At 32.8% G+C, this 26,205-nt stretch overlaps 1 protein-coding gene across 4 annotated transcripts in view; it reads right to left on the bottom strand.

Moving 5' to 3' along the window:
- Positions 1-395: 395 nt before the first annotated feature.
- Positions 396-26,205, bottom strand: part of LOC134694013 (inositol-trisphosphate 3-kinase homolog) — a 76,331-nt gene continuing 50,521 nt past the window's right edge. For 3 of the 4 annotated variants that reach the window (XM_063555012.1, XM_063555013.1, XM_063555010.1), the window contains 9 exons: positions 25,471-25,555; positions 22,806-22,955; positions 18,381-18,453; positions 14,568-14,703; positions 11,924-11,980; positions 8,396-8,449; positions 6,373-6,492; positions 4,989-5,162; positions 396-4,535 (listed from right to left, as the gene is read on the bottom strand). In XM_063555012.1, coding sequence (XP_063411082.1) covers positions 4,449-4,535; positions 4,989-5,162; positions 6,373-6,492; positions 8,396-8,449; positions 11,924-11,980; positions 14,568-14,703; positions 18,381-18,453; positions 22,806-22,955; positions 25,471-25,555 — 936 coding nt within the window. In that variant the 3' untranslated portion in view covers positions 396-4,448. Of the gene's footprint in view, positions 4,536-4,988; positions 5,163-5,303; positions 5,355-6,372; positions 6,493-8,395; positions 8,450-11,923; positions 11,981-14,567; positions 14,704-18,380; positions 18,454-22,805; positions 22,956-25,470; positions 25,556-26,205 lie in introns of those variants that run through there. The other variant, XM_063555011.1, reaches the window with a different exon arrangement.

The raw sequence follows: 26,205 nt of genomic DNA, 5'->3' as shown, positions 1-26,205 counted from the left end.
GTACACTAAGCATCAGACAGGAGAATATTCCCATTATGTACATTCTGGTGTCATAATCGAACTAGTATTCCCATTAATATTCATCAGGCATTGATAACCATATTTGGCCAATCATTTTCAGTCCCCTTTAGCTTTCATTGCTCAGCATGTTTTCAAAGGAATATGACAGTTGCTATCCGCTGTTTGAAATGTTTGAGTTTTTGCCATTTGACCATTTGATTAAGGACTTTCCTTTTTGAATTTTTATTTATTTTTTATTTTACTTTTTTCGTACAGCTTTTATATGTACCACCAAAGCAGAGAACTGTTTCAAATGCAGCAAACTCACATTGTTTGAATACAGATAAAAATGTATAACCATGACAACATAAAAACATTAGAAAATAAAAATAACATTTGGTGTGTTTTCATTTATTGTACAACAAAACCAAAATACTGGCGTTACACATATAATATCACTGTAATGCTCTTCTTAAAAAATAAGGCGTTATTGTCACATTATAAAATTACAAAAAAACTAGGTTTTTTTTTTAATATTACACGTAAAGCTTTAGAATGGAAACAAAACAAATCTAAAACTTTTCTTGTGATAAGAATTCAAACAAAACAAAGCTTTGACTCTTCCTTGTCAAACAAAACAAAGTTCTGACTCTTCCCTGTCAAACAAAACAAAGCTCTGACTCTTCCTTGTCAAACAAAACAAAGCTCTGACTCTTCCTTGTCATCAAACTAAAACTGCATGAAGCTGAAATTTTAATCCTAATATCATTGAAACAATACCATATTTTCCCCTGTTGAATCTAAGGTTATGGTACCTAAATCAAGCCTCTGACAACATTTCTAATAACTGAAATATCCTTAACCTTTGATCTGAAACATTGAGAATGCAATGCATCTTTTTTTAGAAAATAAAGAGAAAAAAATCAAAAATACCATGCCTCACATTCTTTAATTTTCTTAATCCTGATAATTTAAACAACTTTAACTTCAAATATTTAAGAACTTTTGAATGCAAATAGCCAGATTTCATTATATATATCCTTGATGAATTTGTTTATGAAATGTTTTTTTTCTTAATTCTAGAATTTAAAGTGTCTTGTGAATGACACCTTTTACTTTAAAATTGTGATTGACAGCTCTTATTTCTAAGACTTACCTTAAAATAATGCCATGTCCTATGACAAAATGCAATAAAAATACTAAAAATTGCATATTACATTGTAATTAGTAAATTTTATCTGTATACTTAAAGCCACATGAATATTTCTTCCTTTAACTCATTTAAATGAGTAACCTACTAACAACTGAAAAAATAAAAAAAAAATATCCTTTTATTCTTAAATAATATAAATTATAAAAAAGATAACATTAAAAAAAAAGTGGATAAATGAGCTTTTTTCATATAATCATTCATTAAATATATTTTTAACAGGTAATCCATACCTGCCAACTGTCACTATTTGCTTCCAAATTGAAATTTTGAAATAGCAATTTTGTCAACAATTTAAAACAAAACAATTAATTTTACAATGACATTAGTCTTATTAAAGTATGAAGAAGCCAAAAAACAACATTAAAATGTATTTAAAGGCCCCCTTTAAGGTTTTTTAGGTCTATGACAGCCATCTTGCACGCAAAACCCCCATGGGCATTTTGAAAAAATTGGCAGGTGTGGTAATCTAATGAATTCAAATGCTTCTGTCAAAATGGGAAACACCTTTGTGATGTTATACCATTGAGTGTGGGAGGAAGGAAGCAAACATTTTTTTTTTTCATATTGTTGTTGGCCAATTATAATATTTTGTCCATTTTATGTAGCTAAATGACTCATGATGGATGTGAGTATTTTTTTTTAAATTACTCCCTACTGTCCCTTATCCATTGGAATGGAATAGCCACTAAAAGGTACCAGTAAGGGGATTCCAAAATCAAATCAACTACTCCCTTCTGTCTCTTATACATTGGAATGGAATAGCCCTCAAAGGTACCAGTAAGGGGATTCCAAACCAAATACATTACTCCCTACTGTCCCGTATCCTTTGGAATGGAATAGCCACTAAAAGGTACCAGTAAGGGGATTCCAAAACCAAATCAACTACTTCCTACTGACCCTTATCCATTGGAATGGAATAGCCCTCAAAGGTACCAGTAAGGGGATCCCAAAACCAAATCAACTACTATTTGGAAATAAAAATAAAAAAAACTTGACAGCTAAAAAATATGATACATAAAATTAATACTTTAAGAAGAAACAATCTGTATTCATGCTCATGTGTACATAAATATCAAAGTTGTGTAAATCAAAACCCTGTATGTAAAATGACTAGTGTATACATAAAATAGTAACATAATTACCAAGTAAGGTGGTACCCAACACATTAACTAAAATTAATTTGGCTCGTTTAATTTCTTAAAATTTTGACAAAGTATTTACTTTGAACATTTGACAAAAATATATAAAAGTTTCAAAAAAAATTGAACCAACCGTTGAATCAGAAAAAAATACAGTGGTTATATAGCAGTTTGACAAAAAAATATTTTGTTCATTGAGAAGCTTAATATTCCTTTTACAACCCAACGTAATTAAAACATTTAGCTGACTTTACAGAGTTATCTCCCTGTAGTGTTAGGTACCACCTTAATATAAATCAAAATTTATTTTGCCCTATGAATTTAAAATGACTTTCTGTAACTGGTTGATCCTTCAATAAAATAAACTCTAGACTAGAGTTTAATCTCCTGTACATATTTACCCGGTTCAGCCAATAAGGGACGATATCAAAAGATTGATGTAGGATAAAAAACTTAAATCAAATAGTTTGGGGGGAAGGGGGGTGGTTGAAATTCTGCAAGTTTTGTAATATCTAAAATCAAATTTTACATATATCCCTATTGGTAAATCAATTTTTCCCAAATAAAGTTAAGAAGGGGGGGTGGGGGTGGGGTCAGTGAAAAAACTATGTGAATTAAGTTTTTTATCCTACATTGAACTTTTGATGTCGTCCCTAAGAATAATATAAGTTAGACAAAAACAGCAAACATTATAATATAATAAGATGTGGAAAATCTCTACCTTAGACCCAATGATGTTAAAGATACCTACACATTTAGTGCAATTATTTGAATTACAAATGTAATCTTCTATTAGTTGTCCATTAACCTGGTTTTTATTGGTGTTTTTCAAACTTGATGTATATAATGACTCATATTTGTTAAACATTGTGCAATTTAATATTTCCAGATCAAAAAGACCACAGCAAAAAAGCAAACTGAATGATATTGTGTTTTACAGTTTACAATAAATTGTTGACAAGGGACTTTATATGAAAATGTCTAATAGATGAAAAACTGTCAATATTTTGTAAATGAGTAAATAGGTTATTTTTCAAAATCATTTTCACATAGAAATTTCTATATAAGGGAGATAATCAAATGCTATTCAATAAAATCACTTCATCTTCATATCTCACATTTTCAGTTTTTATTATTTCATTACCCATATATTTCTGAGGCTATGCATTATTCAATTCTAGCAACCCTTATATTTCTTGCTGATTTCAAAACCTCAAAGTTTAAATATCCTTCTGGTATAAAGTTTTATAGTTCTTGTTATTTTATATAAATTTTTCATACAATTTACCATTCAATTATTCCCACAAATTGTTCAAAATATGTATCAAATGAGAAATAAACTCAACAATTTCACATATTCTTGTTACAAACTAAAAATAAAATTAGACAGAAATACAGTTATCTCCCTTGGAATAATTTGGTATATTCAATCTCACTCAACACCACTATCAAAGCACAATCCATAAAAAAATCCTTTTCAAACATATGAGCGTTTATATATATATAATGATTAGTTAATAGTATACTGTAAACCAACTTATTTTCTCGAGTGATTTATTTTCACGAGTAGAAAAATAACATGAATATAAATCATTGTGAATATGTAAAACTTAGATCAAGTAAATTTGGAAATCAGGAAATTAAATGGCAGGAAAAAGGGATAGAAAGGGCTTAACAGGGTGCCTCATTAGGGGGTTCTGATCCCAGCTTCTGTTTATTGTTTTGTCAGATTCCTGTATCCTGCTTACACTATGTACGTAAGTAATTCTCATTTTTTTGTTATTTCCAGCGTTCCGCTAGACCTCATTTTTTCATGGCACAACAATTTGACTTTCACGTGTCATGCTTACAAAACATTGTCAAATCCAGCGTCACGCTTAGACCCCAATGAGACACTTGACACAAAATAAAGTATGCGCAAAAATAAGTTGGTTTGCAGTAGTTCTATCAGATTGTTTTATAAATAATGAAAACCATGGATTTCTGATCTGAACACATGCATCTGTCGGATTTGCAGAAAGAATAAAACATTGGAATGTTTTAAAATGAGCAAAGTTATCTCATCCTTGTTACCGGTGGCAACATTAACTTCCTGTTCAAGTTCCATCTTCTACTGGTACCTCCTGGTTACTGGATGAAGGCTGTGAACCAGGAACCTCGTCTATATCTGGGTTATCAAAGAACTGAAAGAAATAACAGAACAGTACAACTATATGTATGGACCATACTTTGGTTAAATTGAATGACTGGGAGACCTAAAAATAATAATGTGGGTTTCAATAAATGCTTACATTTCAGTTCAAAGCACCAACAATTTTAAATATTATTAATTCATATCCAATGCGAATCCATATTGCTAACCAGGTTCACACATTCTTCTTTTTTAATTTGAATTGATTGGAATTGGCTAATTCAAATTATCCAAGTCGCATAAGAAATGTGTTTTTTGTTAATACGAATTAAAAGTAAACGTCGTTTGGACAATAAAGGGAATTTGACACACATTGCAATTCAATTTTGAATTAACATTTAGGCGTTAAACGTTTCGATGCAAATTAAACTAATTCAAGTTATTTTGCGAATCAAATTTGAATTAAGTGTGAACCTAGCATGAAGGTTCCAAAAAAGACCCTTACCTGAATGAGATTATCTAATCCAAATAAATAGCCGTCTTCATGATTCCCTAGGGTCCATGGCTCTCGGTGAGTCAGTGTTATATCGGTCATCAACATAGTTTTTGTAAAGTCAATAAGCCACGCCCCACTTGCATTGTTTCCATCAAATATAACCAAGACGGAACTGCCAATCATCTAAAAATAGAAAATACTAAATATAGATTTTATCAAATATAACCAAGACAGAACTGCCAATCATCTAAAAATAGAAAATACTACATATCGATCTTATCAAATATAATTAAGAAAGAACTACCTATCATCTAAAAATAGAAAATACTAAATATAGATCTAATCAAATATAACCAAGACAGAACTGCCAATCATCTAAAAATAGAAAATACTACATATCGATCTTATCAAATATAATTAAGAAAGAACTCCCTATCATCTAAAAATAGAAAATACTACATATCGATCTAATCAAATATAATTAAGAAAGAACTACCTTACATCTAAAAATAGAAAATACTATTTATAGATTTATCAACGCATGCGTTTTCAGTATGAACATTTCAAAGGTGAAAATGGTTTGTCCTGTTTTAAAAAAATAAATATAAAAAGAAATGAGGTGCAAAATGAACAGCAAACTGTTTTTTTTTAAATGAAGGTGCTTTTAGGTGTGTTTGACCCAACACATTCTGTGGCTATTTTCTGATCGATTATTGACCATAACTTCTGGACAATTTAAAGTGAAAATCATTAATATTAAACTTGACCTACATTTTGTCATCAGTAATAGAATATATAAATTTGATAATGATATATTATTGGTTAAATGGTTCAAGTTATAGCAGTGTAACTGTTAAGACTTTACTGTAATAAGATTATCTATTCACTATTCAAAGAAATAAATATTTTTCGGAAGGCATACTTTGGCTTCATTGTCAAATAAATTAATTTTGAATGTAACGCAACGCATCGTCTGATTGGCTGACGTTGCTTCTATTATCAGCTCATAGACATAATTTTGTCATGTGACCGTGTCGTCAAGAAAGTTTTTTCATGGAATACTACGTGTTAAAATGGAATTTAGAATTAAATTATAAGAAATGACTAAATTTTTTTTCTGTCTATTAGAAATAGCATAAAAAATGTGGTGAACACTTTAAAATAACCTGTACCTATGGTTTTTCAGTGTGCACCACATTTTTAATGTTATTTAATTTCTTCATAGAAAGAAAAAATATTACAGTCATTCCCTAATTGTAATGAATTGAATTAGACTTCTGATCATTCTAGTTTAGGCAATATAAATAATGAAATGTTTATTTCTTGCAATATTTTTTTTCTAAATTGAACTTTGAATTAATTACATATTTGATTCTATTTTTAGATATCTTACCTCACGTGACATAAAGAATTTTGAGATTTCAAACGTCTGCCTGATAGTTCTGAGTCTTTCACATAAATTACATCGTACTGTGGATTTCCCTTTAAGAAACTTCTTAAAAATCTGTTGTACCTATAAAAAATAGTAATTGATAAACATGCCTTCATTTCAGGTAAAAATCTAGCTAGTTCTTAATGGTCCAAGGACACAGTTATCGTCCTTTGGTTTTCGTCGTCTACGAATATAGTCCCTAGTGTAAACAGTGTATAACTTGCATGTCTTATTTGATACACTTTCCCAATTTATTTTTTGATATCAAATGCATGAAATATTAAGTAGGGGGATGTAATTACATGTCAAAAAAATTGGGTGCTGAATCTTTATGTTAAGAAGTAAATTGGTCCAGTTCTAAAAGGTCAAATTTTAGCACGTCTGAAGCTGTCAAACTGAATTTTACACCCCCTTAACACAGAATTGTCAATATTTTGAGCTAGAGCTGGTAGAAGTTTCTATAATTTTGATATTATTTGTCTCACTGGTAGTACACTACACTGTAAAAATCTTTTTGAGAAAGAGCAGGTGCGATTTTTTTAATTTGAATTTATTGTCTAAAAGAAATGCACTACGAAATAACTGTGTTCTCGGGCCTAATGATTGGTTTTGAAATAATTTCTTCTTAATTGCAATCTGCCCCTGGTGAGTGTGTTTAGACAAATTCTTTATGCACCTACCATGAACCTTTGCGTCCAAGTCTGATGTCTGTTGCTGTCTGAGATAATTGTTTTTCAATTATTGTTTTGTCATAAATAAAGCAATTGTTTTATTTGTTTAAATTGTTTCAGATTTTATGCCTTTTGTAGTCGACTATATGGTAATGGTTTTGCTCATCGTTGAATGCCATACTAAGTACTATTATTACATAAATCCTTTAATGTGTACTATTTTAGATAATTTAGTAATCTTCATTTTATACAGTACTAGAATTCAAGTACCTATACTGATTTTTTAGTATTTGTATTATGATCTCATAAAGTCATGCTGATTATAAGGGGTAAAGTTTTCAAAATCTTTGAATATTTGAACTCGTCCTGGTTTTCTTACTATAATCAGAAATTACATGTGATATGTATACTTGGTATTGGTATTGAACTTGTTAAGGAAGCTCGCGGGTACAAAAATTTCAGCAAATAATTTCACATTAGTTTTTCATTACAAATTTTATTTATTACCCTATTAGTTATTACTTTATGATATGGTACAAAAATCAACCATAAAAATCGATTCAGTTTAGCCTTTGATGACTTTTGAAATGTTTACATCATCGAAAAAGCTTCAAATTATCTCCCTTTGCTGCAAAAATGCCCCTTTTCTGCAATAAAATTTAAATATCTTTTTTAATACATTGGTGACCTATTTTTTTAGTATTGTTTTCAAATGAGCTGTACATAAACTAAATAATTGTAAAATTTTAGCGATTTCTGTAATTAAGTTATTTTTTTATTTCCATATTACCTCTATTTTTCATATTAGTTCAACAGAAAAATAGGACATTATCAAAAATGCATGCTTCTTGCGGAGGCAGATTGTGAGCTTAAATGAACAGTGACCCCATTTTTTTATTTTATTTTTTTATTTTGTATAAGATATAGTTCATTTATAGAAAAATATAGAGAAATCTTATAATAGAAAAAAAAAATTTAGACCTGCAAGCCCCCTTAATATTAGTTATGTAGACAACAAACCAGAATGTATCCCCAGGACATGGATGCCCCATAGACACTATCATTTTCTATCTTCAGTTGACAGTAAAAATGGAGTAAAATCTCTTATTTAATTGGCATTAAAATTAGAAAGATAATGTCAAAGAAAACATGTGTACTAAGTTTCAAGTTCATTGGACTTCCACTTCAATCAAAAACTACCTCTAACAAAAACTTTAACCTGAAGCAGGACAGACAGACGATCGAATGGACACACAGATCTGAAAACATAATGACCATAAATGAGGCATAAAAAAGTAAGTACAAATACATACCTGATCTTTTGTTTTAATTTTCTTTAAGTTTGTCTCTGGTGGTTCTCCAGCTACCTACAAATACACAAGTATAAAACTGAGAAGAGAAATGACGATTCTCCAGCTACCTATAAATACACAAGTATAAAACTGAGAAGAGAAATGATGATTCTCCAGCTACCTATATATACACAAGTATAAAACTGAGAATAGAAATGACGATTCTCCAGCTACCTATAAATACACAAGTATAAAACTGAGAATAGAAATGGGAATGTGTCACAGCTACCTAATAAATACACAAGTATAAAACTGAGAATGGAAACGGGGAATGTGTCACAGCTACCTAATAAATACACAAGTATAAAACTGAGAATAGAAATGAGGAATGTGTCACAGCTACCTAATAAATACACAAGTATAAAACTGAGAATAGAAATGAGGAATGTGTCACAGCTACCTAATAAATACACAAGTATAAAACTGAGAATGGAAACGGGGAATGTGTCACAGCTACCTAATAAATACACAAGTATAAAACTGAGAATAGAAATGAGGAATGTGTCAAAGAGACAACAACCTCAGTGACCATAGAGCAGTAACCAGTCCAAGGCCACCAATGGATCTTCAACACAGCAAGAAAATCTATATACTATATAATATATACATTTAACCAACAGTAGTTTACTGATGTACACATATTATAGACCTTGAAAAAAGTGCATCGAACAATTAACATAAAGGTTCCTGGTTCGATTCCCATTCCAGGATGAAAATTTCAGGGACTGAATTTTGGGCTCTCCCTTCACACCATTCTTGAGGAAACGATGTTAGTCCATCGGAAGGGGATGATAAATGGCTGACCCTTGTTAACAGAGAGCCATATCCTTTGCACGTAAAAAACATCCTTGTTGATTTCGAAAAAGAGTAGGCTAATGCCGCTACAAGGCAGCACTCACACACGCAAAGTGGAAAGGGATTAATATAAGTTGCAAAACTTGTTTCACAATCCACTATAAATAAAAAAAAATAAAACTAAACAAACATATTATATGTTATAATACAATAAACCTAATTAATAGATAATGAAAGTAATAAGTGTTTTGATATTTTGTTTTTATTAACATAGTATTTAACACTTATTTGTAGCAATGAAAAGCCTTGACGTAAGTAATTCATTTGTTGACTGGAAATATCGGCAGTAAGTCTGTTATATTCAGTATAGAGAAGACAATGATCTAATCGTAATCAGAACCAAATTATCACCTTTGATAGGTGTTTTTATTGATTACTAATAATATGGCAACTATTAGGAGTTTTATTATCTTTCATGATATCTGGTACTTTTCTATATATCCATGAATACCTAATTATTTATTATTACTATCATTATTTATAATATTTATATCGAGCATAAGCATTGAAAACCACTTAACATAAAAACAATCAGATCAGTTAAAAGTAAACATTAAAACCATCAATATAATAAGGATAAATTAAAATTTTGAACACTTGCTAATTTAAAGATATATACTTGAATGAAAAGAACAAAAATAAAAGTTACATATGTAAATGTTGGTAAGTTCAGTTGTTACTCATCAGTATCATTGAAGGTTCTAGGGTTGATATAGGTCTCAATATTACCATACCTCCTTGTTTTCATAAAAAGGTCAATGTCAAGGTAATTTATAATATCACATAATATAACAGACATGGGAGTGTAGATTGTGAATAAGGAACACACTGTTCTGACAACACGTTACTGTCAGCATCTAGAAATTCTTCCATCATAAAAGTCAATAGCCTTTAACATAGGGGTGCAAGCTTGTGAACAACAGAACAAACATAGGTCCTTAAAACTGTCAGCACCTAGAAATTCATCCATTATAATTCCCATTTCATTACAACATAGCCTTTGATAGGAGTATAAGCTTGTGAACAACAGAACAAACATAGGTCCTTGAAACTCAGTGGCGAATCTAGAAATTTTCATAAGTGGGGGCCCACTGACTGACTTAAGAGGGGGCCGCTCCAGTCACGCTTCAGTGATTCCCTATATAAGCAACCAAATTTTTTCCCAAAAAGGGGGGGGGCGCCCCCCCCCCCCCCCCCCCCCCTAAATCCGTCTCTGAAACTGTCAGCCCCTAGAAATTCATCCATTATAATTCCCATTTTATTACAACATAGCCTTTAATAGGAGTATAAGCTTGTGAACAACAGAACAAACAAAGGTCCTTGAAACTGTCAGCCCCTAGAAATTCATCCATTATAATTTCCATTTCATTACAACATAGCCTTTGATAGTAGTGTAAGCTTGTGAACAACAGAACACACAATGGGTCTTGTATATGTCAATTCCCAACATTATGGCCTTGCAACTTTTGATCCCAGGAGGGGGAATGCCTAATGGGCATTTGCCATCACTTGGTACCAGTCATCTGTTTGTTTATCACATGAACAGAACAGATTGAAACATTGTCCTTTTAACTTTTTAACAGAGAAAGAACAAGAATGTGTTCATAGTACTGTAAATTCAGAAATTATTGCGTGCATTTAATATTGCGATTTTGTCATTTTACACATTAATGCGATTCTATTTTTTTTTACAATTTTGAGAAAAGTCATGCTTAACTCAGTTAAAATATTACAAAATGCAAGTTTTAATTATTGCGTATTCAACTCAGTCTCATTATTGGCAATAATAAAAACCTCGCAATAATTTCTGAAATTACAGTAAAATACTATGCAGATGCCCCAGACACAATATAATTTTCTATGTTCAGTTGGCTGTGAAATTGGGGTAAAAATTCTAAAGATCATATCATAGGGAACATGTGTACTAAGTTTCAAGTTGATTGGACTTCAAATTCATTAAAAACTACCTTGTCCAAAAACTTAAATATAAAGAGGGACTGAAGGACGAACAAACAAAAGAAACCAATGCACAGACCAAAAACATAATGCCCTCTCTACTATCCTAGGTGGGGTTTAAAAGTGCAATGAGAGTTTTTGCCATTACTTGACCAATTTTAGCTTTTTACAGAAAATCACAGAACAGATCCAAATTAAATTTGGCAGATTTGTTTTATCCAATGTTCTTTCTGAATATATTTACTTTGGTTGAAGCTTATTCATCCTAAAATAAGGCCACCATGGCCTTTACTAATTTCTGATTGGCTTAACACATTGGCACCCCTATCACATCTTCTTACATGTATATCCAAATTCTTCAAAGTGGGTCTCATTGGGGTCTTAGCGTGACACTGGATTGCTGATTTTTTGTAAGCATGACACATGACACATGAAAGTCAAATTATTGGGTCGTGAAAACAGGAAATGAGGTTTAGCGGGACCTGGGAAATGACAAAAAAATGAAAATTGCTTACGTACATAGTGTAAGGGGGATACAGGAATCTGACAAAACAGTAAGCGGGATCTGGGATCGGAAACCCCCAATGAGACCCCCTTCAACTAACTAAAAACATTAGTCTCAAGTGACAGATTTGGTCAAGTACAAACAAAACATATTTCTATAAATATAATACTTACTCTTAAAGCTTCTATTCTGAAACCAAATGCAGCTGTTGAACTTTCTTGTTCTCTAAACTGAAACGAAGGAGTGAATCCTATAGATATAAAGTTTTTACATTGATTTTCTCTTTTTCTACTGGTTACTGTTAATTCAGAAATTTTTGTCAGCATTTTGACTGTCCCTCTGGTATTTTTATCCCGCCACATTTTTGTGCCTGTCGGGCCTTTCTTAGTCTTGTATTATTTTAATTTTGGTTTCTTGTGTACAATTTGGAAATTAGTATGGCGTTCATTATCACTGAACTAATATAAATTTTTTAGAGGCCAGCTGAAGACGCCTCCAGGTGCGGGAATTTCTTGCTACATTGAAGACCTGTTGGTGACCTTCTCTGTCAAATTCTCCATTGTGACTTTTGCTTGTTTTTGCATTGTCTCGGTCACTTTGAAAGATACATATAAAGAAACAAGTGCAAAATGTCTGCTTTATTGTTATGAAGATATGCTACTTAAAGTCTGATACAATTTAATGGCATATCATAGGAGTTGGTGCCCCTGGAATGTCTAGATATGAGGTTATTTCATTATAACTTCAACTTAGTTCATTATAAAGGCATTTGACCTTGTACAAAAGGTTGGGTGACAAATGACCTTGAAAAATGACTACCGGATGTAACTTTGAGAAGACCAAAAGTAGCCTTTTTTGCAATTTTTTCATATAAAATTACTCAGAATCCATATATTTTGTCATATAGATACATAAACTGATTACTGAAGACTGAATATGACTTCCAACAAACTGGAAGTGGCCAATTATCTTCCATTCTACATACAAAAGTATATAGAAATATTATATTTTTGGAATCAGTGTGAAAGAAATGACACCACAAGTAGCATATTATCTCCCTTACATCACTCAAAAGTATAATTAAACCATTATCTATCGCATTAGTATGAACAAAAATCCACTACTCAATCATGATATATTAATTTACCTGAGTAAAAAGTTAACTAATCTTAAAGATGAAAATACATGTTTTGACTCACAAGCATGTGATATTGTATTTATTCAATATCAATGACACATTTCAATCTGTTCAATGAGAACAATGATACAAACATTAAAAGTTGATTAATGACAAAATTTTCATCATTGTTCCTTGAAATTTTTTGTGTGTGTGTGTTTGATATATAAAACTTGGAAAAAGATGATGTTGAAATTAAGGCCTTCTTACATGAATTATATACCTTAACAAAATGTTTGAAATATTTTGTCCTTATTTCTTCCTGTGTGATATGTTTACACAAATAGCAAATGTCAACAAATTAAAAAATGCAAAAAAAGATGTCATTTCATATCTAATATAGGAATCCATTTATAGATATGAGAATTACCAAAATAATGTGAATATCTATCCTGAGGTTAACAGCAATTTACATGTTAAAATATCACTCAGTGTATCATACTATATTCATGCAGAGCAAAATGTGAAAACAACGGGATGTCAATGTTACTGCGAATCCTTTTTTGGTCATCTCTCAATTTTACTGAATGGGCAGACATCTTGCCTTCCATAGTCGGGTTTTCATTGGCTAATATTATCATTATCTCAGATGATGTTTTTCAAACTGTATCCCTGACATTTACATTTTTTTTGTGTTACTCACACATTATTAAACTGTTAGGGTGTTAACTACTAAGTGCTGGGTAACAGTTTGTCTTTTCTTCCAGGACCAAAGTAACTATTTGTCATTCAACACATGCATTGAATGAACTCAAATTCAGATTTTTCTGGATATTTCTATCAAAAATTTCATTAATTTCAAAATAACATAATTTTTTTCTTTAATATGTGAAATTTCTAATGATATAAATTGGAAATCAATGCTTTTAAGGCTGATTTAAAAAAAAAATGTATCTATAATCATAGACTGATTTTAAATGTCCTAAAAAACATCTATCATATGTCATATCTAATTCAACAAATATTTTGGAAACAAATTAAAGGTCAAGGGCAATGTTATCCCACATGCCTTATTATGATATTTATTTTCATACATATTGTTACGTTTGAAGGTTATACCATTTATAAACAAATAAAAATTAATTACCAAATGTAGTTTTAAATTTATCAAAATCACAATCACAGAAGTACTAATTGATACTGCTGAAAATTTGAACCTTGATATTTTTTGAAGGTTGTTGTTTTATGCAATTTTTTGTGCTAATGTTAACTCTGTACATTACCATAAGTGAGCCTTACCCTAATATATTGTTAATTCAGACAAACTGTTTGTGAAGGGGGTATTTTTAGCTTATTTTTTGGCATTCACAAATAACCTAACCCTGGTCCAAAGACTTATTAACGGGTTAGTATTACATGAACAACATAATGGGTGCCACATGTGGAGCAGGATCCCCCTTCCCTTCAGGAGACTTGAGATCCCCCCCCCCCCCCCCCCCCCACTTTTTTGTCAGTGCTTAGTCTTTTTTTTCTATGTTCTATTTTGTGAACTGTTGTTTGTCTGTAGATTTCTTTTTTAGCCATAGCGTTGTCAGTTTATTTTTGATTTACGAGTTTGAATGTCCCTCCAGTATCTTTTGCCCCCCTTTTCCACTCTTTTTGACTACATCGATAAATATATCTACATATAATCATCTTACCTGCATATACCTGAGTTTGGTTATTGCTTGTTGGTCCCTTTCATCTTCTGTTGGGGCATCAGGGTCAAGGTCAATCATCTTTTCATATAGATCTTTTCGTAAAACAGGATTTTTTACTTCAGATTCTAAAAACGTCCTGAAAATAAATTCTATCAAATGTGAAATCTTAAAGCAACCAGGAATATTTGTATTATCTAAGCAGGTTTTGCAGTTATAGAGAGGGCTGATGGGTTATTTTTCATCATTTGTAATTGTGGATATTTGCTTTCCATGATTTGTTTTTTCTTGGATTTGTTATTTGTGACTCATAATCAGTGCATTTTTCCTAACTCGTTTTCTATTTGATAAACGTTCTCCATGGTTTTTTTGTGTGAACAGTGATAAAGGCGATAAACCGTTGTTTTTTCCTGAACAGTTTGGATGTATTTCCTGTGAACTGTGAACAGCAAAATTTAACATTTCGTAAACCATGATGACAACCCCTGATTTCCCCCCTCAATATTTGCTGTTGAAAAGTGATGTTCACCTAGCTAAATATCACATGCTTTTACATGTATAATTATGAAAATGTATGATGCTTAATTGGTTTTTGTATATAATTGTTTTATCTCAGTTTATGGAACAAAATAATTACTATCTTTTATTTCAGTAAATATGTGCTTTAATTGGCTGTTGCAGATATAAACACTTTGGCTGTTAACCTCAAAGACAACATTTTGTATGCATGTATTTACAGAACAGAAAAATATTCATTGTAATTAAAATTAACCTGTATAAAAAGCTGAAATTTTTGGCAAATTTCCTTCCTCCTACTGAGCTTCAGAGTAGTGGAGAAAGTCAGAGTGCCTGGAGAGAACTACTGAGCATCAGAGTAGTGGAGAAAGTCAGAGTGCCTGGAGAGAACTACTGAGCTTCAGAGTAGTGGAGAAAGTCAGAGTGCCTGGAGAGAACTACTGAGCCTCAGAGTAGTGGAGAAAGTCAGAGTGCCTAGAGAGAACTACTGAGCTTCAGAGTAGTGGAGAAAGTCAGAGTGCCTGGAGAGAACTACTGAGCTTCAGAGTAGTGGAGAAAGTCAGAGTGCCTGGAGAGAACTACTGAGCTTCAGAGTAGTGGAGAAAGTCAGAGTGCCTGGAGAGAACTACTGAGCTTCAGAGTAGTGGAGAAAGTCAGAGTGCCTGGAGAGAACTACTGAGCCTCATAGTGGAGAAAGTCAGAGTGCCTGGAGAGAACTACTGAGCTTCAGAGTAGTGGAGAAAGTCAGAGTGCCTGGAGAGAACTACTGAGCTTCAGAGTAGTGGAGAAAGTCAGAGTGCCTGGAGAGAACTACTGAGCTTCAGAATAGTGGAGAAAGTCAGAGTGACTGGAGAGAACTACTGAGCTTCAGAGTAGTGGAGAAAGTCAGAGTGCCTGGAGAGAACTACTGAGCTTCAGAGTAGTGGAGAAAGTCAGAGTGACTGGAGAGAACTACTGAGCTTCAGAGTAGTGGAGAAAGTCAGAGTGCCTGGAGAGAACTACTGAGCTTCAGAGTAGTGGAGAAAGTCAGAGTGCCTGGAGAGAACTACTGAGCTTCAGAGTAGTGGAGAAAGTCAGAGTGCCTGGAGAGAACTACTGAGCCTCATAGTGGAGAAAGTCAGAGTGCCTGGAGAGAACTACTGAGCTTCAGAGTAGTGGAGAAAGTCAGAGTGCCTGGAGAGAACTACTGAGCTTCAGAGTAGTGGAGAAAGTCAGAGTGCCTGGAGAGAACTACTGAGCTTCAGAGTAGTGGAGAAAGTCAGAGTGACTGGAGAGAACTACTGAGCTTCAGAGTAGTGGAGAAAGTCAGAGTGCCTGGAGAGAACTACTGAGCTTCAGAGTAGTGGAGAAAGTCAGAGTGACTGGAGAGAACTACTGAGCTTCAGAGTAGTGGAGAAAGTCAGAGTGCCTGGAGAGAACTACTGAGCTTCAGAGTAGTGGAGAAAGTCAGAGTGCCTGGAGAGAACTACTGAGCTTCAGAGTAGTGGAGAAAGTCAGAGTGCCTGGAGAGAACTACTGAGCTTCAGAGTAGTGGAGAAAGTCAGAGTGCCTGGAGAGAACTACTGAGCTTCAGAGTAGTGAAGAAAGTCAGAGTGCCTGGAGAGAACTACTGAGCTTCAGAGTAGTGGAGAAAGTCAGAGTGACTGGAGAGAACTACTGAGCTTCAGAGTAGTGGAGAAAGTCAGAGTGCCTGGAGAGAACTACTGAGCTTCAGAGTAGTGGAGAAAGTCAGAGTGACTGGAGAGAACTACTGAGCTTCAGAGTAGTGGTGAAAGTCAGAGTGCCTGGAGAGAACTACTGAGCTTCAGAGTAGTGGAGAAAGTCAGAGTGCCTGGAGAGAACTACTGAGCTTCAGAGTAGTGGAGAAAGTCAGAGTGCCTGGAGAGAACTACTGAGCTTCAGAGTAGTGGAGAAAGTCAGAGTGCCTGGAGAGAACTACTGAGCTTCAGAGTAGTGGAGAAAGTCAGAGTGACTGGAGAGAACTACTGAGCTTCAGAGTAGTGGAGAAAGTCAGAGTGCCTGGAGAGAACTACTGAGCTTCAGAGTAGTTGAGAAAGTCAGAGTGCCTGGAGAGAACTACTGAGCTTCAGAGTAGTGGAGAAAGTCAGAGTGCCTGGAGAGAACTACTGAGCTTCAGAGTAGTGGAGAAAGTCAGAGTGCCTGGAGAGAACTACTGAGCTTCAGAGTAGTGGAGAAAGTCAGAGTGCCTGGAGAGAACTACTGAGCCTCATAGTGGAGAAAGTCAGAGTGCCTGGAGAGAACTACTGAGCTTCAGAGTAGTGGAGAAAGTCAGAGTGCCTGGAGAGAACTACTGAGCTTCAGAGTAGTGGAGAAAGTCAGAGTGACTGGAGAGAACTACTGAGCTTCAGAGTAGTGGAGAAAGTCAGAGTGCCTGGAGAGAACTACTGAGCTTCAGAGTAGTGGAGAAAGTCAGAGTGACTGGGGAGAACTACTGAGCTTCAGAGTAGTGGAGAAAGTCAGAGTGCCTGGAGAGAACTACTGAGCTTCAGAGTAGTGGAGAAAGTCAGAGTGCCTGGAGAGAACTACTGAGCTTCAGTAATCAGTAGTAAAACTGTAAATCCTTATCAATTAAAATTGTAGTCAAATGCACCTGCCATAAGTGTGGGTCTCATTGGGGTCTAAGCGTGACGCGGGATTACTTATGGGTCTCATTGGTCTCTAATCGTGAGGCGGGATTGGGCCATTTTTCGTAAGCGTGAAATGTGAGTCAAATTTTGTGTTGTGAAAACAGGAAATGAGGTCTTGCGGGAGCCGGAAAATGACAAAAAAATGAGAATTGCTTACGTACATAGTGTAAGAGGGATACAGGAATCTGACAAAACAGCAAGCAGGATCCGGTATCAGAACCCCCAAATGAGACCCCCATGAGTGGGATTTGAACCCACAACCTTGAGGTGTTGACAGGCTAGTAGATGAATTACTAGGTCGACAATGCAGCCCACTCAAATATTTGATTTTTTTTATACCTCAGCTGCTGTTTTATATTGCACAAAGAACATTATGTCTGTTTGTTTTGTTCATACATTGTTGTCAATGTAATGGAATTGTATGTGACTGTGTAATACAAATGAGAGGTTTAGCTAGCTATAAAAACAGGTTTAATCCACTATTTTCTACATAAGAAAATTTCTGTACAAATCAGGAATATGAAAGTTGTTGTCCATTCATTTGATGTGTTTGAGCTTTGGATTTTGCCATTTGATTTGATTACAGTTTTGTATTTTCTTAGGAGTTTGGGGTTTTTGTTATTTTTTTTTAATTTCGATAACAAGAACTCACCTTGTTCCAATTTTGATATCCATGATGTTGGGGTTGTCAAAATGTTGTAACAAGTCTTCCATTTCTATGAAAACTGAGGACAAATTAAGGAAAACACTGTTTTTCAACATGACATTACCTTTAGAAACTGTACAAAATCAGACTTCTATATATTTTTTCCTTCTTTGAAATAAGGTGCAACTTTGTACACATTTTATTCCTCAAATTATAACTTATTTAAATTGTGTAGATGAATTCACAATTACAAGACGTTTTTCTTATACGATCATATAAATAAATATATAATTTATAAAGACATTTAATAGAAAACCAAAAACTAAATTGAAATATACCTTACAACTAAATGCTATCAAATTGTGTATGTTTACAATACTTATAATAAAAGGTCATACACACAGTTATTTTGACATATAATATACAAAAAAATATTTTTCATTTTGATCATTTAAAAGTAAAATAAATCTAAAATACATAGAACCTTTAAATTCAATTCAAATAAATAAACATAAAATACCTTGTTACATTCTTAACCAGTACATAAATGTGAACCAATGTCACATTGGCAATCATACAATATATATATATTTTTTAAAAATGTTTTATTCAAATCAGCGAAAAGATTAACAGAAAATTAGATTCAAATAAGTCTGGGGACATCCAATACTTTAAAGGTTAGTATAGAGAAAGTTTCTGTTATATTATATGTCTCTGTATTAGACAAATCATTATTACTGAAATTGTACCCAAGATGAAAGCGACATCGTCATTGATTTTAATACAAATAAAACTAATAATGAAAAATTATATCTCTCGGCATCACTAGTAGCGTAATCAGTCAAATTTTAAGCTTCTTAAAAAAGAATTGGAATCTTGCATCATTAAGTTAGAATTTGCAATTCAAGAAGAAGAAAAAAATCAAAGGATTTTTTTTTATAATATCAAATAAATCTATATTAGTCTGAAAGAAGATGAAATTGATTGTTATTTTTCATGATATATTCCATGACTCAGTGATGTCAAATTATAGTCTGAAGTTTGTTAAAAAGGCTAGCAAGCCAAAATCAGTCAAATTTTGATCTTCTTAAAAGTGTTTTGATTCTAGCTTTACTTTCATGTTTATCAAATTAGAAATTAAGCTATCACTATTATACATGATAGATCACAGAGAATATGTAAAAGTGGAATACATCACGTAAATTTGAAAAACGAAAAAAAAGAAATTGCTGAAAAGTAGGTTAGAAACATTTGCGAACTAGAGGGGGGGGTTCTGGGTTGGAACGCCCCCTTTTTTTGGCTGATCAATGCATTTGAATGGGAGCATATAGTTAGAACCCCCCTCCCCCTTTTAAAATGGCTGCATCCACCCCTGATAAATGACAGTAGTTTGTCATATGCCAAATCTCAATGATTTCATTTATTTAGAGAATAAGATTTTAATGGAAGATCTAAGTTTCATTGAAATTTATTCACATCTTTTATAAACGCAGGACAAATTAGAGTTTGGAAAGGTGTAAAGACACACCTGTCGTTTTGCCCTTTGAAAGTCTTTTGGTTATTTTTGTCCTTGGGTAAGCTGTCTCATCAACGTTAAACACCCATCTACTATTATTTCAAAACAACAAACAGAAGGTTCAGACTTCAATTTATTAAATTGTCCTGCAGATATACAAAATTAAAAGGTTTTGTCAAATGAACCAGTGTAATCTAGCATGAAATCAGTCATTTTTTTATGTATTTTACTGATAATTTGCATTTTATCAAACAAAAAATCAGTGCTACTAGGTATTACATTATGTGAATGAGAAATTGTTTTATATTGTAACAAAAGCATTCATACTAGTTTAAACATTATCAAATAGTAATGTGCCTCTCCCAGAAACTTTGTCACTAGTTGTACTAAGTCATACACATTATCTTAATATCTTTTGGTGTTGTTTTGTTTGAGAATTTGGTCTTAATGTCAGACATTTGACTTTCTGTTTAATACGTATACTATATCCTGTGGATTCATTGTTATTTATGGGATACAAGTTTTTGTGAAAAAGATACACCATGAATTATAAATTTTCATTAGACTTTTGTGTTTAAGGGTAAGCTGAAGCCTGTCTCCTTTGTGTTTAAGGGTAAGCTAAAGCCTGTCTCCTTTGTGTTTAAGAGTAAGCTAAAGCCTGTCTTCTTTGTGTTTAAGGGTAAGCTAAAGCCTGTCTCCTTTGTGTTTAAGGGTAAGCTAAAGCCTGTCTCCTTTGTGTTTAAGGGTAAGCTGAAGCCTGTCTCCTTTGTGTTTAAGGGTAAGCTGAAGCCTGTCTCCTTTGTGTTTAAGGGTAAGCTGAAGCCTGTCTCCTTTGTGTTTAAGGGTAAGCTGAAGCCTGTCGCCTTTGTGTTTAAGGGTAAGCTAAAGCCTGTCTCCTTTGTGTTTAAGGGTAAGCTAAAGCCTGTCTCCTTTGTGTTTAAGAGTAAGCTAAAGCCTGTCTTCTTTGTGTTTAAGGGTAAGCTGAAGCCTGTCTCCTTTGTGTTTAAGGGTAAGCTAAAGCCTGTCTCCTTTGTGTTTAAGGGTAAGCTAAAGCCTGTCTTCTTTGTGTTTAAGGGTAAGCTAAAGCCTGTCTCCTTTGTGTTTAAGGGTAAGCTAAAGCCTGTCTCCTTTGTGTTTAAGGGTAAGCTGAAGCCTGTCTCCTTTGTGTTTAAGGGTAAGCTGAAGCCTGTCTCCTTTGTGTTTAAGGGTAAGCTGAAGCCTGTCTCCTTTGTGTTTAAGGGTAAGCTGAAGCCTGTCGCCTTTGTGTTTAAGGGTAAGCTAAAGCCTGTCTCCTTTGTGTTTAAGGGTAAGCTAAAGCCTGTCTCCTTTGTGTTTAAGGGTAAGCTAAAGTCTGTCTCCTTTGTGTTTAAGGGTAAGCTGAAGCCTGTCTCCTTTGTGTTTAAGGGTAAGCTAAAGCCTGTCTCCAGGTGTGGGTTTTTTCCGCTGTGATGAAGACCCATTTGTGACCTCCGGCAAATTCTGCTATATTGACGGTTTGTTGTCTCTTTGAATGTGCATTTTGATATTTATATATGGACAAATTGCTGAAAGACCCTTTTCCTAAATTATTGAAAACTACCGGTATCTTTCAGCATAAACGATAATAAAATTGAGAATGGAAATGGGGAATGTGTCAAAGAGACAACAACCCGACCAATAATACATGTATCTTGGTGTAAATTAATGTCCTCAAGGTGTATCTACTACATTTATTACAGCAAATTTCATTTTAGTATTAAAAATCTCATTTAAACTTCATCATCTGTTAAAAAAATTTAGAATGATCAATGTAACATTATACTATACCAGTACATTGAACTATCCTCTAGGGATCACATTTATATGGCAGATACTTTATCATAATGTTTGTTTACGACAAATAAAAATATGTGTGAGGTTCAAGTTACCCTACCTACCCTACTTTTTAATCTTGATAATAGCCTACACTAAAGATTTTTTTTAATTATTTTTCATTTAGCACTGTGTTAGTCGGACTTTTGCTACCATAAAAATAAAAAAAATAAAGAATTCCCTACCTACCTACTGTAACTTTTTTTTAAAGATGTAACTGGAACCACTCATACTATTTTATGTGACCTTATCTAAGCTATAATTGTTTTATTTTCATATAAGATAATTTATGATATCCTCATCTGTTTTAAACAGTTTAGGTGAAAAATAAAATCAATATATATGAAGGTTATAACTTATAAATTAATGGTATTGTTTTCAATATTATCGAAATATTTGTTTGGGTTTCATAATCATATATTGGATGGCATAGTTCAAAGGCTATATTTGTTTTTCATATTTAGTTTGAATGATATGGTTCCTAGCTTTTTACAAGAATATGTTTTTGTGCTTATAATCAAAATCTAATTATAATTTACTTTATATCTGCCAAAGCAGAAAAAAGTATAATAGCGTAATTACTGATCGAGAATTTGAAATTTAGATTTCAATCCACAAAAGTGTGAAAAAGTGTGGTTTCCAGCTTAGAGGTTCTCTTCTCACATAGGAGAGATACAACAGTAAAAACCCATCAAATTAACTACTGGAATTTCAAAAATTATTGCGATGTTTTTATTTTTGCCAAAAATAAAACAGGGTTATAATAGCATTAATTTAACCTCGCATTTTGATTTTTTTCATATGAATTATAAATAAGATTTTCTCAGTATCGCGAAAATGAAAATCCCATTTAAGTCTATGACAAAATCGCAATAATAAATGCATGCAATAATTTCTGAATTTACAGTAGATTACAGTAGATTTACTGTTGGTGTTTTTAAACACCAATTTTAATCTCTCTTGGCTAGGTAATGGAGGCAAAATTTTGGAGGAATACAGGAGTACACAGTGAGTCCACCATCATCACTGGGCAGAAACCCATCAAATAAACTATCAAAGGATACAATCCCCATTATATTCCACTTCTCTATAAAATATTGGTATAATGCTATGGGCTTCATCAGCCATTAAGGCCTCGTAGGCTTTGGTTTCTGTGTTGTCTTTGGTGATTCTCTTCTTCCATATAGTATTGGGGCCTGCTGGTGCAAAGGACCCTGTAAAAAAACAACCAATCAAAATACAGAAACACTACAAGTCTCTTCTTCCATATAGTATTGGGGCCTGCTGGTGCAAAGGACCCTGTAAAAAACAACCAATCAAAATACAGAAATACTACAAGTCTTTTCTTCCATATTGTATTGGGGCCTGCTGGTGCAAAAGACCCTGTAAAAAAACAACCAATCAAAATACAGAAATACTACAAGTCTTTTCTTCCATATTGTATTGGGGCCTGCTGGTGCAAAAGACCCTGTAAAAAACAATAAATCGTTGTACAGAAATACTACAAGTCTTTTCTTCCATATTGTATATCGGCCTGCTGGTGCAAAAGACCCTGTAAAAAACAACCAATGAAAATACAGAAATACTACAAGTCTTTTCTTCCATATTGTATTGGGGCCTGCTGGTGCAAAGGACCCTTTAAAAAAATAAACTCAATAAAATTACAGATTTACTACAGAAGATATCAGTGAAAGATTTTTCTTCCATATTGTGTTGGTGCCTTTAAAAACCCAATGAAAATACACAAAAAAATTATAAGATATTGGTGAGACTTTTCTCCCATATTTGATGCTCAATCCTGCCATCATAAACGACCCTGTAAAAAAGAAAATTCATAAGCTATTGGATTGGTGAGATTTTTTTTCCATATTGTGTTTGGTCCTTTGGCGCAAACGACCCTGCAAAAAAACAACCAATAAAAATACAGAAAATATTAGTCAGAGACTTTCTTCCATAACATGTTTTTGCTTTTGGCGCAAACAACACTGTAAATAAACAACCTATCAAAATACAACTTTTTTTCAAAAGATGTTGGAGAGACAAATTTCTTTCATATTGTGTTTTGACTTGTGGGTCAGTTCAAACAACCTTGTTAAAAACAACCCATTTGAAATGCAAATACAGAAATTCTACAAAAGACATTGATAGAGTCATCAGAAACATATTATAGCTACGGTAAACAGTCAAACAAATGCACCGAACTTCTCAAATTATGAAAACAAACCAATCTAATATATTGTACTAGACATTTAAAACATTTAATCAGATAAATTGAACTGTATATTAAATCAAACATGTCAATAAATGAATTTACAAATTAATGTACTTACTAACTACTTACTACAGAGGAACGATCAGATTACTCATATATTTGGGGGGATTTTATTAAATAATTCATATTTTGCTAATGGTTGAACCTGGTGCTTGTATAGAAGTCAAAAATAATTATTTCTGCACTTGTTTGTAATTTTGAGGTAGATAAGATTATACAAAATTTATCAATAATTCACCGTTCCTGGGAAAAAATCTAATAAGTTTTATCCGTCTTTTAATAAATAAATATTAAAATCCTTCTCAAAATTTTTTTTTTAGTGATTCAACAAAAAGTAAAAGACTAAAAAGGATTTAATTTGCAAAAAATTGTATTTCATATACATGTATGTTAAAACTGGAGGATTTGTCCCTACTTTAAGTCTGTTATCAAAATAGATAAACAAAATGGAATTATTCAGTTAGTCAATTTTCAAATGTGTAGTATAAGGCATGAAATTATATATTCAGCTCTAATTTAACAAAGTATATCACTACCTGATAATTTGAATGTATCAATAAATGAGGGTCTGCACAGGGGGTTTCTTCTTTTCTGTATTCTTTAATTTTAAAGAAATTTTGTCTTGTCTTTATATTTTAGCTCGCTCCCCAATTATATTTCTCCATTCTTTTTTTTCCTGTATTTTCCTCCATTCTGTATTTTTGCGGCCCATTTTTCTGTAGCATTTTAGTCATTTTATACCCTATTATGTACACCCCATCAGAACCCCATAAATGTACCCATACAAGTAGAATAAGTGGATTCATTAGTATAGTCAATTAACAGTTCATTATATCAAATTGTGTATGTAATGATGTACTGAGGAAACATTGTTAGACACTAACTAGATCGGTCAATTGGTCATGTAAAATTAGTTTGACAACTACTGTCACTGCTCAGTAATAACTGTCAATAATGACAATCAGCATGATAATTGGAGAAATACATGGGGATACAGGTTATTAATCAAGAATAGAAATAAAATGGACCAAAAAATACATGAAAATAGAATAATTGAGTTCTAAAATAGAGAATAAAAGGAACACATTCAAGAAAAATGGCATAAAAATACAGAATGAATGACCCATCAACATTTTTATCAAGACCATTTTAGAATTTTATTTAAGTAAATTTATGTAGCTCATAGAGACATCGATTCTAAGTCTTTGAAGAATAAGGCAATTTAGAAGAATTTCCAAACATGGCAGAACTTATTACCGTCCTATTTTGAAGTAACTTTTAATTTAATGTTTTTTTACATTGAGCCCATGGGAGCAACATACTAACTTCGTCAGAGTGCTTAATGGAAAATGACAAAAAAATCTTTAGGGTAGGCTTTTATTAAGACTAAAATGTAAGGAAGGTTAAACCACACATATATTTGGCCTAATGACTTTTTATATACAAATGTATCTTACCAGGGTGACCAGCTAGCTGTATCCATGTATTTTTTCTGTTCTTAACCAAGGCATCACTTGCAGGGGCAGTCAGATCTAATGTGGTCTGAAAATATAAAAAATCAAACATTTAAATTGGGTTTCTTACTCAATTAATCAGTGCAGAAATAAGGTACATGCAGAAAAACAAATCAAGAAAAGCCAACATAACTCAAAAAAATAACAATTAAAGCAGTTTTTCTTTTTTTTGTGTTGACATATTTTCTCGACATTTTCTACATTTTAAATTGTGCATCTCAACACTCCCATAAATTGTAGAAGGTAAATATTAACATCACACAAACCCAAGGTTTGCAAAACAAAAAATGGTCAATATTTGAGTATTGACCAGTCTGGATGTAAATATTGCCATTTTTTTATACTTGTAAAAAGACTTTCTGCAAGGTATTATTTTTTAACTGTTATATATAAGGGATGTAAGTAAACAAAATTTGTTAAAAAAAATTATTCACGTAAAAAAAATATAGTTTTCACACTTTGTGCAAGTGATAAGTGCCTACTCTACCCTTTTTTTAAAAATAGAGAGTGCATCTTCATTTTTCAATATTGTGTGTAAATTTTCAATATTCCATAAGAGTAATTTGTGCATCTTCATATTAAAAAAGACAGTAAGGACAAGTGTATATAAAATTACATGACAAAGAAGTTAACAAGATCTATAAGACACTGTTCTGACTTCAACAATGAGCAAAACAC

This window comes from Mytilus trossulus, chromosome 13 (genome assembly GCF_036588685.1).
Source record: "Mytilus trossulus isolate FHL-02 chromosome 13, PNRI_Mtr1.1.1.hap1, whole genome shotgun sequence".
Taxonomy (NCBI): Eukaryota; Metazoa; Mollusca; class Bivalvia; order Mytilida; family Mytilidae; genus Mytilus; species Mytilus trossulus.
The sequence above is the reverse complement of the archived record's forward strand: the minus strand, read 5'-3'. Positions and strand labels throughout refer to the sequence as shown.